This window comes from Clinocottus analis, unplaced genomic scaffold, assembly GCF_023055335.1.
Source record: "Clinocottus analis isolate CAN_PGR_092001 unplaced genomic scaffold, fCliAna1.0.p SCAF_15, whole genome shotgun sequence".
Lineage (NCBI taxonomy): Eukaryota > Metazoa > Chordata > Actinopteri > Perciformes > Cottidae > Clinocottus > Clinocottus analis.
The window spans coordinates 4858853-4876787 of record NW_027175876.1 but is presented as its reverse complement, the minus strand read 5'-3'; the positions used below and the strand labels follow the sequence as shown (position 1 = coordinate 4876787).

Genomic DNA, 17935 nt, shown 5'->3' with positions numbered 1-17935 from the left:
TTTTTGTTTTTGTTTTTGTGGCGATATCTTAACCGACCGCAACACTGAGATATCTCTCATTTGCACCTCGTAACGGTCTTAAACGCCAGACAATTCTTCTCAGATATAATCTATGTCGTGGAATATGTGAAACACCCCCCTTTATTATTATTATGAGTATGAATTCAACTACTTTCCATGTTTGAAAACCATTAGACATTTCAGGTTATTCATTTTGCATACTCGCCTAATTATTATGGAATGATTACAACAAGGTGAATGCAAATACATGTCTCAGTTGTGTTCAAAGACTGAACTTAATTCCTGCTTAATTGTGTGCTTAACGTGGGGTACTTTAACTTCATCTGCTGGTGAACAGCGCCATCTAGGGATTCCCTAATTAGAGAAATAACACACGAAGACGTGTTGTCACGTGTCCCTTGTTTTCAACAACAGTGCAGACTTCACACACTCTGCAAGCCAGACAGAGACACACACTGCATGAAGGCATGAATAACAACCATGTGGAGGTCAGAAAGTACCACCTAAAAGGCTTCACATTTAATAAATATATTTTGGGTCTTGTCCCACATCAGCATTGTCAGCAGTACACCAGTCGAGACCCGTTGAATGCCCATCCCTCACAGGACAGACGCATCTTTCATGGTTCACATCAACGCCTCTTTTTTCTTTTAGGATCTCGACTTTACATTCTCTTTGTCCACAATCAAATCTGTCAAAATCTCCTGAGCATTATCGATCTACATTTACACACTGAAACACATCCATAAACACGAGAAAGTAAAACATGACACGGTGACAAAAGAGGCTCTCCGTGACACGAAAAGAATTTACAAAAATACTGTCCCACCTGAGTCACCCGAACAAACAGTAGGTTGTTCTTTTCCTCCCAATGTAAACATGGACTGGTTGATAACTCCACTCATCGAGCCGTTTAAGTTCACAGATGAAAGCAAAGAGATGAACACAAGCAAAAATAAATAGTTTTGAACACTGCTTGTGACAGCGCGGGGTCCGCGCTGTCATCGTTTGGCAGACGCACTGGCTGGTCGTGTTAATGTTAATGTTTTAGAACATGGATTAACATTAAAAGACACATTTCCAAGCAGTCTTTCTCTCCATTGAGGTCAGTCGTCAGTTCGCAGCACGCCCTCGGCCCGCCTCGGTGCTCGCTCCGGTCAGTGCTGGTAGTGTGGCACGGTGATGTGCTGGTGGTGGTAGCTGCTGTGGTGAGGAGGGTAGAGGAGGTCGGGGGTCTGCGGAGCCAGGCCGGTGCACTGGGGTTCGTGGCTGCTCAGCACGGAGGACAGATACTTGGCCTCCTCAGTCAGCTGCTTCACCTCCTTCCTCAGGGCAGCGTTCTCCTTCTCCAGGTTCTCACTCTCCTGTCAACACACAGGGACACCATGTTTGTTTAGGAGTGATGTAAGGGAGGGTTACTGTGAGGTTAGGTGGGCTAATGACATGGACGCAGTATTATATCCTGTTTCCATACAGGTATTCGCTCATATTTTAATGCTTTAACCACAAATTAAAGTACATTTATCCCCCTTATCTATGTGGATGGCTCCATCTGTCTGTCTGTTGGATCAAACACTGACATAGATTAACAGAGGTTGAATTTTAGACTTGAATGATCCCCTGACTTTTAATCTACCACCATAATGAGGCTGACATTTGTTGTTTTGAGTTCCTTTTCTCCACAATACGTTCTGGATGGCGTGCCAGTACATTTGGTCCACACATGTTTCCTTTAGCATAACACGTATTACTTTGGTGCGCCACTAACTTTTCGTCTGGTTCCATCTTCTGGCCAAAGTTTGAATCTGTGCAACATGTTGCTTCATGATGAGATGAACACGTGCAAAACTAATGTCTTTCCAACCAGCTTCAGCACTTTGTGCTCACTAGCAAACACGATCATGCTGGTGAACTTTGTAAACTATGAATGCTAAGCATTATTAGCATTGCCGTTGTAAGCATGCTTGCGTGCTGTTTTCAGTCCTTGACTCACTGCTATACTTATAATGTTCAATATGAGTCTATCACATGCAAATTCTGCAAGTACATTTTAATATGTTATGCTCATGCTACTTGAAGACTGAAGAGCAAATATGCGTTTTGTAGTCTTTGGGAAATATTGGACAAAAAAATGGTCAAAATGGATTTTTCAATTGGTTAAAAGGCTAAAACATTGTATTTATGTCCAGTTACCTTACAACCAGCAGGTTGAAGCCTTTAACACAGCAGACACTTTTACAGAGCAGGGTAAACACAGTAACTGATTAAATTAAGTAATTATTGTTTTATTCCACTGAGTGTATCACAGTCATTCCAGTAAGCCAGAACAGAACGCACACAACCCGGACCTTTTGAACCTTATTGAAATATGTTATTAACTTTCTATTAAAATAGTTTGCCTTTCCATACTTAAATGAAGTAAGAACATTTTTTTGTGACTTAATACAAACGCAATAAACATCCAGATCATGTATAACTGTTCCTGAGCTACTTTATTGCAATAATGTAAAAGTATTTAAAAAGGTTTTTTAAGTGCATTGTCATCCAACATCAACTCTATGAATACTGAATGAAATAGAAAGTGCCTGCTGCGCACAAAGAACCACAATCTTACAAGTTAGATGACGAAAGTACATTTTTTTTTAAAAAGTAGAGCAAACTGCCTGTGAGAAAAAAAAACACCTTTTGGTGTGGGAATAGCAGGGCAGGGAGGGAGGGGGGGACCTTCCACTTGGTTAATGAAAAGGTCATCACGCCACGGCCAACAGATTCTAACACTGAGCTGTGGGTCCTTACTGTCACAGCACCTTTGGGCAAACCCCATGTACTTGCGTCACTTAGCTAAATACAGCCCACTGCTATCAGCTCTTTACAAGAAGTGACTGCCTTTTTCTCCCCTCCTGCCCACGGCATACAATTTACACAGAAGAAGAAAAACTACTACTGAAGAAACAGGAAATAAGCCGCGGTGTCATCGAGAGGGAAAATTTGCCTTCCTGTTTATCTAGCGAGACGATGACGGAACAACCGCAGAACTGTGGTGCCCTGGTGCTCTCTGTGACTGACAGACTTGAAAGAGATGATGTTTTACACTTCACGTGGGGGTTCACATGTATTCAAAAACGCCTTATCGACTAGCGTGGGTTTTCTGAAGGTCAAACTCTCTTAAGATTATCGGATTTAGTTCACAGAAACACTGCAATACAACACAAATAAAGTCCCACTTATGTGGATAAGTCCTCAGCGTGTTGAAATGTGTGCTCATGTGCACGTTACGTTGTTATAGGTCGTGACGGATCCGTCAGATGATTGCATCATCAGCTGAGGGGTCATTGTGTGCTTGGACCTGTTGCAAAAGAAGACCTGAGAAAGGCCTGTGGTCTATTTCGATGTTTTAGCTCAGCAAGAGACTCATCTCGTGTCGAGTCAAACAAGCGAAAGCTGAAGTGACACCGACGACCAACCGTCACGCAGAATTAGCAGCATGAAAAGAATAATGGGGGACAAAGTGGCCTTTTGTTGTCACATTCAGCGCCGCAGTCTCTGGTGCTGGATTCTGCTGCAAAAGGGAGTGATTGCCCACACGTGCTAATTTATTCCTTAAGCTCCTGCAAACACACAGAGCGGCGTCCAAGTGGGCAGCCCGACAGGAGCCATGACACATCGCCACATGGTCAGGTAGCGTTTCGTAAATATAGTGCGAAGCCATTCCCAGAGGCTGTCGATCAATTGATCAGTTGGCAAAAGCCTCACGGCTGCAGAAACATCCTTCTTAATGCTGCTCAACCAGCATTGTTTTCCATCTACGCTAAATATGTACAACACTTTGCCGAGGAACAGTCATTTGACATTGCATTGCTTTTGAGTAAGACAGAGTTTAAGAGTGTGGTGTATATTACAAAGAGAAGCCTCCTCACCAAGTGCAGGTTGTCAGCTTTCTGAGTTTGCCTCATCCTGCTCTTCTGAGCAGCGATCCGGTTCTTCTCTCTCCTCATCACCTTCTTTGCATCATCCGAGGAGCTCTGATAACACACAAATGTCGACAGTTAACTCGCGTGCGGTGACATAAACATCGAGTGGCAAACTGAGGGAGATGTTCCTGAACCTGAGAAAGTGAAGAGCAGAGTGATCGCGTCACTGGCTGTTGCTCGGTGTTGGGTTCATGTGTGAAACGGAGGCGTCGTCTGTTTCAATGACAGTTTGACAGAAGATGGCTAAACTTTACACCCAATGTGAAGGGCAGGGCCGGGGAGAGGCTGAGTCATCGGCGAGGTACAGCGCACACCCTGTTTCATGTCCTGAACGCTCGATTGTCTTGGTATCGTAATAACTAATCCAAATCCAATGTGCGGAGTCAGTTGTACATCAAAGAGGTTGCAAATTCATTCTCTAACGTCTTCCGAATGGACCGTTAAAGCCTGGCTGAAAAAGCCTGAACGCAATAGATGCAGCTGGAGATTTTCACCAGTGAGGCTCGCAGCTTGAAACTTGCATAAAACCCTTTTTAAATGTTTTATTTCCACAAAGCCAGAGCAAGAGAATGAGCAGCAGTGCACATGAGACTGGCAGGTGTGAAGCAGGTCTCACGTGCAGAGACGTACAGTAACAATACAGTGTTTAACACGCTGCCTGTTCCTGACAGCTCTGCAATCATTCACAGTTTGAGTAACTCGCTGAAACAAAGAGAGTCCCACAACTCGGACAAGTGATACATTTTGCAATTCACGAAAGCCTACACTCGAGGCGAGTCATGGCTGCAGCCCATGTGTGCATGTGAAACACTTCTGAGGAACTGTGAAAAAAAAAGCCAACCAACACCGAAGAACTAGTGCCTCTTTGAGAGGCTGCGTGGCTGCCCACTAGCCGTGCATCACACGCTGCATCCAATCACACATTTAGAAGAAGTACGTAGCGTTCAATTCACAGGATTTGTATTCCACCTTTAGATCTCCAGTGAAAATAGGATGTAAACAGGTAAACGGGGTACATGACTGAGAGAGTAGGTGGAAGAGCACACTTACCGGCCTGCTTCCAGGTGATGGGGACTTGTAACTTGTGTCATTGCTGTCAGAGCCCTGAGCCATAGCCAACCGCGGCGACTGAAACCGTGTGTCTTAGTCCACTTCTTCTTTGTATTCTTTAGTATGTGTGTGCGTGTGTTTTGTGTGTGTGTGTGTGTGTGTGTGTGTGTGTGTGTGTGTGTGTGTGAGGTAGAGAGAGAAAGAGAGAGAGAGACTCTGTGTAGCAGAACGAGTGCTAAGAAGAACTTGGCTTAATGAGTCTCTTTCTTCCCTCTTTTCTTTCCCTTTCTGTCACTCCTCCTTCTCTTTCACTCTCTCGCTCGCGCTCTCTCACTTTATCGCTCTCTCTCCCCCTTTCGCTCTCTCTCTCGTTCTCTGACACACGCGCACACACAGACACACACACACACACACACACACACACACACACACACGCACACACACTGTGAGTCTAGCCGTCTGCCTAATTATCTGTATCTGATGTGGCTTCTGGTAAGAATCTGGGTAAGTTGCATTAGACTGGAAGTCACATGTCTGATGGAAAGTTATAGAGCACAATGTAATCTTGTAAACTCCAGAAAAATAACTTACTTGGGGTTTATGTAATAATTTAAATATGAATGTGTATATTACCAGGTTTAGAAAAAGGCTTCAACTACCTAGCCAACTAAATGTAAAACAAATAATTGTATGTTTGGTAGCAGCGAGAATCAAAATTGACTTTCACCTAAAAGACCTGATATTAACCTTGCTGAAACTTGTTTTTCATTTGTGTATTAGACATCACGGGCATTCCCTCTTCCTCTTTTTTTTTTCTCGCAGCCACCTATGTTTCGACCAAATCCTCAAGAGACAGCAAATCCTAAAACTCCACATGGATGACTGAGTATTTACACTTTACACTTCATGGTAGTTTCCAGAAGTGCATCACATAATTTTGCTCGCCAGCTGCAATAAGGTGAGGCCGTGTCGAGGGATCGGGGAGTCCCAAAATCCACCTTACCTTTCACTCTAAATGTCTCCGTGACGTAGTGAAGAAATGTGGGGAATCTTCCAGAAAGTGTTCAGTTTGAGGAGGTTAAATATTTACCGAATGTGTACACGGCGGTGCGGCATCGCCGTGAAAAAGCCATGTAAAGCTGCATATGTGATTTCTTGTATTACTTTCTTGTTTACCCCCATCACGAGGTAGCATTTGGTGATGCATGCAAGAACAAGATTTTCTTGTGAGCAATACAAAAAAAAAATAGAAAAGAATCAGGACCAAAACAGCTTTGCTTGGCAGAACAGCCCTCCCACACAAAAACATGTTCTACCATCACAGGAATTTTGAAGAGCTTGGGCACGGCCAGACATTTCTAATACTTGGCATTTAACACTGTCCAAAAGAGTTGAGGCTGTAAAAAGAAAAAAAGAAAGACGAGAAGAGCTGATTAGTCAAATTCTGCTTAAACCATGTGCACAAACGCAATACGGCGCAAATATAGAAAAACAAAAACACATCTATGTCTTTGGAGGAGTTTATTTCTGAACCTTAAAGGACCATACAGTCTTGAGCTCATCAGAAACTACAAGTAATAAAGCGTATAATCTCATAAATGTTCAAAGGATTTTGATCATTAAAAAAAAAAAGTGGAAAGAAGAATGAATTGCATGTGTGTTATCAGAATGAGGAAGGTTTCCAGTGACCTATCGGGAGCTACACCATCTGGAGATTACTCAAACAAAGGGATGATTTTGTTCTTTTTTATATCGAGAGCTCAATCGAGCCCTTAGAGGCAGCGAGACCTTACAACATAGCTGATAGCAGCTTATCAAACATCCCGCTCACATCCATCCTGAGTAAAATTTAGGAGAGGGTACAGCTCAACACTGCTGTCAACAGTAGTCTCTCTTCTTCTTCAGGCCCCCGCTTACTTGGAAAAACCCCTGAAGGGCCATTTATTGAGATAGCAAACTGAGATGCCCTCCTTTGTAGTGGCGCTTCTTTGGAAATGACTGTGGGAGGTTTCTAATGAGCACCGAATTATTGAGGGAGAGTGAAGAATCGTGTCGAGACTGATGACCGTAAAAATAACAGCGTCATAGCCGACACATGTTGTGAGTTTAAATACGCTGAACACAGTATTCACTTCAAAGCAAAGGTCATTTATGAGTCAAAAAAGTCCAGTAAAAAAGTTGTCGGTTTTTATCTTCTAAATCTGCATTTCTGCATGCTCTACTCAGGAGATATACGTGCAGTCTAACGTAGGATGCTGACATAAAGTAACTTTTATCCAATTGCAGACAGATAGTTTGGTTACTTTGCAAACTAATGCTGTATTAATTCTGAATATATTGCCACTGGCAAGGTTTGTGGCCAAAATGTCACCTGGCTCTGTATAGCAGGACTTTTCCACCCTTGGGGGTTTGGGTTACTTTAGGTTGTTGCTCTTTGTTTTTGAAAATGATTTACGACAGGAACATTTCTGATGTGGAAGAATGTTGTTGTATCAGTTTGAGGCAACACTTCCTCTCCAACTGCATGTTTGGTCCACGCATGATCCATTTTATAATCTGTAACTCTGTCACAAATAAAGACAAACTGTGGATTAGGAAGAAGACTTTGATAGGACACGCTGCTGAAAACTAACACCTGATATTCCAGTCTGATTGTGAATGTCCACATCTGTGTTTGAGGGAAGGCAGCGGGGACAAGCACACTGTTCAGGTATACACAATACAAGGGTACTGGTACATTTGTATCACTATCTGTTGATAATTTTAATAAACTTATTAAAAAAACAGTCTTTTTAAAAACATACAGAGCCAATATGAACACATTGCTGTTACAGAGCATTAGTAGGAGATTAAAGCATTGTGAACGCCTGACTACAGTGTAATTGAACTGGCTGTTTGATTAAGATCCTCCTTCAGTAGTTTGTTAGCGTCACCTACCTGATGAAAAGTATTGATGTAGTTGCAGGTGTCCTCCAGGAGGAGGCAGTGTACGACACTCAGAACAGCTGGTCTGTGAGGCTTGTTCGTGTGAATAAGGAGATAAAGAAACACATATAAAGCTGCTGTGCGGTGTGAACATATAATATTTGTTCTAAAAGATAAACAGTAGTTTGTAAAAGGAGTAAAAGAATCTGGGTCCCGCTATATTACTCAGGCTGCACTACAGCGTCTATTCACAGGCGCGATCCCACTACTGAGCGGCACGGGGGCTTTAACCTGCTCCGTTTCCGGCCTGGGCCGATGCACCCCTCCTTAGACGACCTGGTGGTCCCGGGCTCCCCCAGGAGCACCATATCGATACCGAACTTAGTGCGGACACCCGATCGGCATAGTCCGCTGCAGCTCAGAACTCCTGAGCTCAAACGCTCCGCCAGACTTAGCCTCCCAGTAACTTGGATTACAGGCGCGCGCCACCGCACCCGGCGAGGAGACGAAATGCTCATCGGGCTTTTGACTTGGACGACAGTGACGTCATCACGGAGCACGCTGCAGCGGCTTCTGGTGGTGGAAAAATATAACTACAATATAACTACAGGTGCAGAGATGAATTATAATACGATGGTTTTCTTATACTTTGGCTCATAGGACGCACAAACCTGTAAGAGTTGACGTCCCTGTTCTGTGTAGTCAGCACTTGGACCAGAGCATAGAACTCTGAGGTTAGAACATAGAACTCTGAGGTCAGAATACAGAACCCTGAGGTCAGAACATAGAACTCTGAGGTCAGAGAACAGAACTCTGAGGGAGGTTAGAACATAGAACTCTGAGGTCAGAGAACAGAACCCTGAGGTTAGAACATAGAACTCTGAGGTCAGAACATAGAACCCAGAAGTAAGAGAATAGAACCCTGAGATCATCTATATTTCTTCACTTGCTAGCTGTTGACGGGCTGGTCCTGGTTCTCGTCTTCATTTTGGAACTAGCTGATGCTCAATCTCATCCTCTTCTTCAAAGTCGCTGTCAGACTCTGAACTTTCATGAATGTGATCCTCTCATTCTGAAACCTCTTCCTCTCCATCATCATCATCATCATCATCATCGTCATCATCATTATCATCATCAAAAGCTTCTCTCTGTTCCAGAATCAACTGTAAGGCCCTCTGAGCAGAGAATCCATTGACCACCTTCATTAGTTGTGATAAAGAATCACACGGGCAAAGCTATATTTGTTGTGTCCCGCCCCCAATTTGCAGCTTGCATAGAATATGAACAAATAAAGATTGGTTCCCGTAAAGACAAAGGACTAAATGTCTGTGAGAATATGAAAGTACAGTGTGTGTTTATTGAAAATTTCTTCCGATTTATGTTCTTTACATAAAATGAGCCGAGGCCAATGAGTCGGAGTTTGACAAATTAATCGTACCATTTTTTATTTGATACAAAATTTAAAAAAGGGTTAATGTTAACATCACATATTTAAGCTTAGAGGAAAATAAGTTCTATGTACAATATTTTCTTTTAACTAATAATTGTAGTTTGGTTTTGTTATCTGATTTACCGTCTGCCACTGCAAGGGACTTGTACCAGATCTTATTCCTTCAGTGAGCAAAACATCCAACAACTACCCTGACTTGTAAGAGCTACAAGTTTATATATTTGTAAATTGGAATTTTGGGAATATTAATAATTTAAGTTCTGCTCATTGGGCAGGAACTAAGATATGTAAAATATATGGAAAGGCATTTATGTTAATGATTGACCTTCCCTCTTTCTGTTGATGACATCATGATGGCAGTAGGTGCAAAACAAAGACCTGCATTAGGCATTAGGGCATATAGTTTTTCTATCAGGTGACAAATTATTATTTGTTAATTTTGTTAACGCTTTACTTCATAAAATAAAGATATATGCTAAAGAGTTAAATGATCTGTTATTCACATACGAAAAGGAAGTCAAGGAGTGTCTGCAGCTCTTTAACGTCTTAACAATGGACAACGCAGACATATAAAGAAAACAATCAGTGGTGAACATCTGGACAAACAAATATAAGGAACATGAGAAAAATGACAAGATGACATAAGTTTAAAGTTCACTGTTGAGTATTTTAATATTCCGAGAGAGCAAAAACCTTTTCATCTTACAAAACAATTCATTTAAAAATGAATCCAGACAAAACATTAAAATGAAATGAAACAACAGTTGAAGAATGAAAATCAATAGACGCAGATGGAGAACATCCTCCGTAGCTTCAAATGGATCAGACTTCCATCAGACTCTCTGGACTTTATTGGCTGTGAGCAAGAGACAAACAGCAATTAGTGCATGAAAAAAAAGAAAAAAGGATTATATAGATGATATTAATATTACATAAATCATGTTTTTACTAATGTATATTTTATAAAATGTTTGGTTGGGTCATTAGTATATTCAAGGAATACTGTTATCAACAAGCTAAACATTCCAACCATATGGAATTTAAAATGACCCCATCTGCTCACCTGCTTTGTGTTTTTGTCCACTTCAGGGCGTGTCTCGGAGGCACAGTTGTGGTCGGGTGGTAGAAAGTACATCCAGCTCGCTTACACTGAGCCGCGAAGCGACAAGACTGTGGATGAGAGGAACCGCAATTTAGAAACTCTAACTGCAACTTCAGATTTGTGCAAAATGTCTCGACCGAACTGCAGCTTTTACACACAAGCACTTATCCATGAACTACATTTATTAAAAATGGCCATTACAGACCAGAGCACCACATCCACACTTTCAAATGATTTACCTTGGGATGGTAAAATGGACAGTCCATCTTCTTGCACTCTGGGAAGAAGCGGCACACACTGGTGGTTTGCATCTGCTGCACTGCTGTCAACGCAAAGACTTCAAGTTAGAAAATCTTCACCCTTTCTTTATGTTGCTGCTTTAGTCGTGGAATCTAAATACACGCTTACAAGTTGTAGTATGTGTCATAGTCGTCGGAACAGTTTATGCACAGTCAAAGATTTCATGAGTGTACCTGGCCGGGCCGGAGCAGCAGCTGGGCTTCTTCGGCTGACGTGAGTGAAGGGACAGTCTGGCTTGGTGCACCTGGCGTCGTATTTACAATTGGGATGCACAAAAAGGCATTTATCCCCAAACTTGCAAGTGGGAAAAGTCCTTAAGAGAAACAAATGGGAATCATGAAAAATTATTTAGTGATTGGCGAGCCGTAAAAACTCCATTATTATCTTCATCATCAGTATATGAACAGAGATACTCACTTGCACTGTGTGGTAGGATGATGGTACAAACACTCGTCTCCACTTTTACAGACCGGCCAGAACCTGCAGCGCTCCGTCACCTTCCGTTTCTTTAAAGAGACGGCACCCTCTTCCGCCTCCTCAACTTCCATCATATCATCTGTCAAAAGATGACAGGATGTCATGTAACTGTGTTTGAAATGTAAGAGATACAATCATTAAAGCAGTAAAGGATTACTGTGACAAGACCCCACACCTTCCGATGATGCGAGTCTCCCCTGCAGTCTGTGATGGATGCTGACTTTGGACTCCCTGTTGACGGGGACGGTCGCCTCGGTGACCTTTGAGGGCGGTCTCACGTAATCCAGCTCCATCTCGCACTCTGCGAGATTCCCCAGCGGGCTCGGTACCCCATCCAGTGTCACTATGAACTTGGGGCTTGCAGAGTCGCCCCTCTCCTTACTGGTGTGAAAATAAAATGTCTCATGTATAAATGAAAATAGGGGCGAATATACTTATAACATTTGGGTTTGTGTGTGTGCGTGCGTGCATACCTGGCCTGGACAGTGCGTGGTACAGCAGACTGGACGTCCCCTTTGACCTGAGGAGGATGCTGGCTTTTGGTTGAAGACTCTCCCAGCTGCGGTCGGCTCACTATAAAGGAGCGGGTATCAAATGGCTTTGTATCACTGCCTTCAGCGACCTCGGGACCTAGAAAACCCCAAACGCAAACATCGCAGTCTAATGCATAACTAAAGATCTAGTCGGCATCTTCTGGGATATTTATAATTAGTTACTACTTCTACACGTTTGCAGTAAAAGAAAAAAAAAAACGCCATGTGCGAGAAGAATCTTTTAAAAATTGTTGCACATTTCTAAAGATGCCCCATAAAAGCAAAAAAGACTCACCATAGTCACCCTGCTCTTCTCTTTCATTGCGCTCCACCAAGTCCAACTGAAGACGAGAAGCTAAAGATCTCACCGGAGCTGGCAGGAAAAATGTCAGTAGAGTCATCATTTGAGTACATATTGATTATTTTACATTTGTTTATTAGTTAAGCTTCCTGGGATTCTGACTTTCAGGCGGCAGATTGTTTAAATTAGTGCTCAGGAAAAGGCACACCATGTGCTGCACCAACTCTACTCTTCACCAACCATGGGTTCTGGAAGGAGGCAGGTCTGCAGGGGTGTAGGTCTGAACCCTAGGGGCCAGGCTGTGGAGGTGCTCCTGGACCAGCTGGATGGCTGCAGTCATCTCCTCACTGTTGGCCATGCGAGTACGAGGGGCAACAGGAACTGTCTTCCTCTGTGGTACTGGGGTTAGAGGGCAATGTCAGGGATAACAGCAACTGCTTAAGATGACTGCAGTAATTAAACAATTTTCACGGCAACTCAAACATACTTGAAGGGTAGGTTGTAGTTTTGGTAATGGAGTCTTGAGCCTCAGAGATGGCCTTCAGTATCAGATTCCTGTTGGCTTGCTTGGCTGGAGGGAGAGTAGGCCTGAAAACATAGACACCAGTCATATTAAAGTTCAGCAAAGAGTTTCAGCTGTCATTGAAAAGATCAGTCAGTCCTGGATTGTCATGGAGGCCGTATATAATAACTACTGCAGTGTAAAATATGGATTCTAACTGATTTGTCCAATACCATGGACAAATCACGTAATTGTGGTTATGAACAGTGATTTACAGTTCTTGCAGGCCCTCCAATTCAATAATGTATGACACATAATGTTATATAATATCCCATGAGGTGTTGACACTGACTTGCGTTCAGGTTTCGAGGGTAAGGACACTCTACTGGAAAGGCCTCTGCCTCCATAGCCTGTATCCTCCTCTTCCATGTCGTCGCTGTCCTCATCTGCCGCTCGGTTCACTCGCACCACTGAACTCGCTACCGGCGCTTTGCGCTTCCGCGAAAACTCCTCCTGCTGCTGAACAAAGACCAAGATCATTGACATTATGGATCCTGTCTGGCACCATGTTCACAGAAAGTTGCTGAACACATTCATCGAGTCACAGTACCCGGCTGGATCCGGTTCTGGAGGTTCTGCTGCTTCTGCTGCTGTCCTGCTGCCTGGAGTGAGAGGATCCTTCTGATGACCGACACGTTTCTGCAGAGCTTAATGTTGTAAACTTGCTCTGACCCGGTCTGTAGATTTCCGCTGTGGGTCTACCAGATGCGCCTCGGGATCGACTATGGTTGCCCATCTCTACATGATCCTCGGCGATGAGGTCATCATCCATCTCTGGCTTGATGTCAAGAACCGCATCTAAGGGGATCAGCTCCATGAGGGGCTTAACCGTTGAGGTAAGTCGAGAGGAACTCTTCTCCAAGCTACCTCTCCTGATAACAGACAGAGGTATACAAGTTTGTACATTTGCAAGGTCTGTCCTGTGTGCTGTCAAAGAAAGATAATGGCAAACATTGAATGTCAGCACATGAGGACAAAAAGAGAATTCCAGCGTTTTAAGCACCTGCTTTCATGAGCGGAACTGGACACGCGCGCTTCAGTCCTATCAGAGCGGGAACTGGACACCGTCAGCACCTTCAACTCCTCTGCTCGGCTGTCCTCGCTTAAAGAGGAGCGGTTCTTCCCAGACAAAATATCATCGTCAGACTGGATCGGATTTCCACTTAGGGATGCGGGCTCTGCAACAATCATGTTGGCAAGCGGAGGAAGAAAGGATGAGCTTTGTGTAATGAAGCTCAAACTACAAGCTATGTGCATTTAAACGGTATAAAAACAGCTCTCCCTGACTTACCAACTGCAACAGATCTTAACTTCTCAAGGACACCCTGTAGCCTAGAAATCAATAATAAAAAAAAACATGTTATGGCTAGAACTGATAGTAATGTTGAGATGAATAATTAACAAGTGTCACGGGGTGGAGGGTACACGTTTTTTTCGCATGTTATCAGACAAAGACATATGGAATTTAACAAGACAGGACAAATACACATTTGACAGTTTTCATCGTACCACACTGTGAATTTAAAAGTGTTGTGTCCAAGGAAAAGGGAGAGATCGTCAGACATCTGTTGAGAGGTTTTCTTGTTTGCAACCATCACCATAATATAGTCAGGAAGCTCTTCATCTGAAGTCAACAAAGAGAGGAAACACGTAAATTACTGCATGTAAATGCATGCGATCCGAGTGTTACGTAGCTCACGTCTGGGACGACTCGGCGTGAATCCTGTTCACTTACCAACATATGCACCGAGCTCTTGAAGCTTGCCCTTGATAGCCGCCTGAAACAGACCAAAAGTAAAGTGAGGTGTTATTATAGCGCGAGCTGAATACATTCATAGACAAAAGCTAGCAAACGATAAAGAAGCGCTGCGGATCATTTAAGATAGAAGGGCATTTTCACTGAAACACAAATAAGTCAACATATCTGTACAACCAACCAGCCTGCCAGAAACGTTACTACATTTCGGAGTATCCCCTCCACCGGCCTTGAGAAACAAAACCGGTCCGTTAAAGCTCACATGCGTAACTAGCTAGCATACACCAGCTAGCATATGCGGTAGTCAAACTATAACCAGGCCGTAGGTCCGTTTAAATACGTCACTTTCAGCGCATAATGCTACTCACTCTTATTTTCTTGCTTATCTCTGCTCCGATCTCCATGGTTGTTGTTTAACTCAAGTAAATACGTTATATAAAAAAAGAAGCGACTGCTGCTCTAGCTTCACCGCTAACCAATAACTAGCTTACTAGAGGAGACAACTGTGACGTCAGGTGGCCGACGAAGGGAGCCGACTCGGGACATAACAAGGACACAATTATTTAAAAAAATAAAAATTAAAGACGGTCTATGATCTATCTATGATACTTGTTTTCTTTTTCCGGCAGTTATATTTTTCATGGCTATCGTCTTGAGGGGTAAATGAATAGCACATTACAGTAAGGTATTGAAAAAGAAAATGTCAAGCGCCTGCACATTTATGAATACGTATATGTAAAGGGAAGGTGGGGCGTGATTAACATCAGATAACAACTAGTGCACAATATTGCAAATGTGTGATGCTGTTTTTATTCTTTTATAGCAGGTGATAGCAAGGTTGTATGTGTGTATAAAGTTGTGTGTTTGATTTCTATGTGAATGACCAACAGCTTCTAACCGTGTTTTTCAAGTTCTCAGAGTTCTCACAATTCCAATAGGATTACAATCTGTGATAATTTTAGTTAAACAAAGATATGGAGATCAGATGCTAACTCATTTTGTTGTATTGGTAGTTGTACTGTGTAGTGATACTAAATTAAATGGAATTTCTTCATGGGCAGAAAAGAAAGAAAACGAAATTACGTTTTCCTACCTCAGAGCTGTAACCACAAGATGGCGGAAGAGACCATGAAGAAAAAACTGTGATTTTCCCCCATGAACAAGTCATATTCTAAAAATAGATGACTTACTCCAATAAACAATCATCAAAATCAATTCATAAATCTAAACCTGAAATCCCAGTTGGACCATTCAAATGTAAATGTAATCATTGTTTGAAGAAAAAAATACAGATTAAAAAGATTATGGTTTTACCGTTAGATTTCTATCTGTAAACTGACAGATTATATCATAGACATTGTATCTCATTTCGGACAACCTAAAAACATATTGCGTGCAAGTTCAAGAAATGTATGTTGCAGCAATTATAGTGAAGAAAAGAAAAAGTTTGTGAAACTAATGTTAGTGTTAGAATTTAGGTTCACTTTAATTTAAAATGATGCTAAAATGCTGCATTTTGTAGCACGTGTCTTTGACTTTCTAATGTTCATAGCTGTATGTTTTCCTCAGATATTATTTCCTGTTTTGCAGCCACTCAATGCCTACCAACAATGACGGGAAGGATCTTGCTCGGCGTCTAGACAAGAGTCTAACACACTCTCAGCCACGGCCGTCTGCTCCGTCTCTGCCGCTTTGTTCACACTGTCTGTTGCACACATTGTTTAATGTGTAGAAAGATCAACTTTGCTCTGTTTTCACAATTACGTTACGTAAGAAACTGACTTTGACCTCTCATAATATTCCTGTTTATACATATTGATTGACAAATTCTCATTAGCATTAACATGATGTTTTTTTTTATGTGGGTGGTGCAGTACATTTGTGCTACAACAGAGTTCGAGAACATAATAATTTACAGTTTGGATAGAACCATTATGAGTGTGGCACAGTGTGGCTGTTTGGTCTCACGTTTTCACAAGTCCAACTGTGGTAATGCATTCAGCTTTGATTCCCTTGAGAATGACAGAGTCATTAGTGGAAACAAAAGTGTTTATTGGTCTAAAACTTTCAGGTCATTCCCATAAATCACAAGGAAGTCATCAACTAAATAATTCGTCATAATTTGTCGCTACAATTTGCTCCGGTTTCCATTAATGTCAAGGGGAAGCGGGAGCAGTTTCCTTTTCTATCTTTTTTTCAACGTGAATGAAACAGATGCTTTGAATGGCTCCAATAGAAACCCAGGAGTATGACAGAAGAAGAAAAAAAATCCACTCACGGCAGAGAGAAGCTTAATCTCATCGTTGCTCATTTCTCGAGCGCTTAATTGGATCAAGGCAGAGGTCGGACCTCTGCAGTGACCCGTGGAACAATAGTATTGCAACAACACCCATTAGCAAAACCCAAACAGCCCTCGTACTGTATCACCACCAGCAGCGAGTCTGAGCGGCTGCATGTTCTGAAGGCATGGTGTATTTTTATCATCCAATGTGTTTTCTCTCTTGTGCGATATTGCTGTGTAAGTGCAGCACTCACCAGGTGCATGCTGTATTAATCACTACAATAGTGAAACATAAACCAAAACCTATTTAGGTGCAGTGAGTGTTGGCAGATTCCTGGGTTTAACCTTGTCGTCACTGTGACATTGCCATATTTGCTTCGACGTGCCTGCAGGAACCTCGACTTAAGCCTGCAGCTCACTGATGATATTTTTCAACCCACGCTGTACAGAAGTAGTGGGCTGCTGGGTAATCTGGATAAATCCCAGTAAAACCATGTATTGTAATTTTAACATTGCTGTTTGAGTACACATTTAAATGAACAAGACATGGCATGTTAACAAGTGAGCTCAAGAGGTTTTGTTGGTATATTTTTGGACTTTGTAAATTGAATGATCGTTTGCTTTAGCAGTGACAATAGGCAGACTGAACATGTAACAACAAAAGAAAGACAGGATAGTGGTACAGCCCCCCACATCCTACTGTTAACTCAATCTGGAGACCCTGATGTGACCTTTTCAAAGACTATTTGTTATTTTATATGATTTGTCACCGCTGACTGGAAGATATTATAATGCAAAAGCTACATGAGGGAGTTTTTCCTGTATTTTTCTTTAAATACAATTATTTTTGGGGTTCCAGGTAACACATATCGCATTTGCATGGAAATTCCAACATACCAGTATCTCAAGATAAGAATGCAGTGTGAAAAACACAATGTTTTATGTTAATACAACCGCATTCAGTCCCCATCTGTAGGCCTGACCGCAAATCTGTTATCGGCTGGCCTCCACTCCTGGGACTGTGGTAATTACTTCCCTTTTCTGTGAAATGTTGTCATAAAAACTAAGTGACTTCAGTTGTGAATCAGCTGATAAACTTCTGCGAATTCCTCAACTGCATGCTCTTGACTTACCATGGTTCTGTTCTCACCTCCCCTTGACTCAGAGACACACTCATCCCTCTGAAACCTCTTCACCATTCAGGAA

The 17935-nt window shown here is 42.4% G+C and overlaps 2 protein-coding genes across 5 annotated transcripts; both read right to left on the bottom strand.

Moving 5' to 3' along the window:
• Positions 1-557: 557 nt before the first annotated feature.
• Positions 558-5400, bottom strand: batf (basic leucine zipper transcription factor, ATF-like). Its single transcript, XM_068577421.1, has 3 exons — positions 5043-5400; positions 3939-4043; positions 558-1385 (listed from the first exon to the last, which is right to left on the bottom strand). The coding sequence occupies exons 1-3, from the start codon at positions 5103-5105 to the stop codon at positions 1179-1181; spliced, it is 375 nt and encodes a 124-aa protein (XP_068433522.1). The 5' UTR covers positions 5106-5400; the 3' UTR covers positions 558-1178.
• A 4675-nt stretch (positions 5401-10075) lies between these two features.
• On the bottom strand, positions 10076-14944 carry zc3h14 (zinc finger CCCH-type containing 14). Of its 4 annotated transcripts, none has more exons than XM_068576801.1 (17): positions 14817-14944; positions 14428-14470; positions 14202-14316; positions 13984-14024; positions 13696-13870; positions 13243-13564; positions 12985-13151; positions 12618-12718; positions 12371-12529; positions 12125-12202; positions 11770-11926; positions 11472-11677; positions 11237-11375; positions 10993-11132; positions 10759-10841; positions 10481-10587; positions 10076-10273 (listed from the first exon to the last, which is right to left on the bottom strand). In XM_068576801.1, exons 1-17 carry the CDS (start codon positions 14850-14852, stop codon positions 10267-10269), a joined length of 2076 nt encoding a protein of 691 aa, XP_068432902.1. In that variant the 5' UTR covers positions 14853-14944; the 3' UTR covers positions 10076-10266. The 4 variants fall into 4 exon arrangements, with proteins under 4 accessions (XP_068432902.1, XP_068432904.1, XP_068432905.1 ...); XM_068576803.1 differs by having other exon boundaries at positions 10759-10838; XM_068576804.1 differs by having other exon boundaries at positions 11770-11869.
• Positions 14945-17935: the final 2991 nt, after the last annotated feature.

What these genes read in the sequence shown, in the direction of transcription:
- batf (XM_068577421.1), bottom strand. Translation starts at nt 5,105, where the DNA reads ATGGCTCAGGGCTCTGACAGCAATGACACAAGTTACAAGTCCCCATCA. An exon ending in CATCACCTGGAAGCAGGCCG is followed by an intron (nt 4,044 to 5,042) that starts GTAAGTGTGCTC and finishes GTGTGTTATCAG; the next exon opens with AGCTCCTCGGATGATGCAAA. An exon ending in AAGCTGACAACCTGCACTTG is followed by an intron (nt 1,386 to 3,938) that starts GTGAGGAGGCTT and finishes GTGTGTTGACAG; the next exon opens with GAGAGTGAGAACCTGGAGAA.
- zc3h14 (XM_068576801.1), bottom strand. Translation starts at nt 14,852, where the DNA reads ATGGAGATCGGAGCAGAGATAAGCAAGAAAATAAGA. An exon ending in GTTAAGATCTGTTGCAGTTG is followed by an intron (nt 13,871 to 13,983) that starts GTAAGTCAGGGA and finishes TGATTGTTGCAG; the next exon opens with AGCCCGCATCCCTAAGTGGA. An exon ending in GCCTCCTTCCAGAACCCATG is followed by an intron (nt 12,203 to 12,370) that starts GTTGGTGAAGAG and finishes TTTTCCTGCCAG; the next exon opens with CTCCGGTGAGATCTTTAGCT.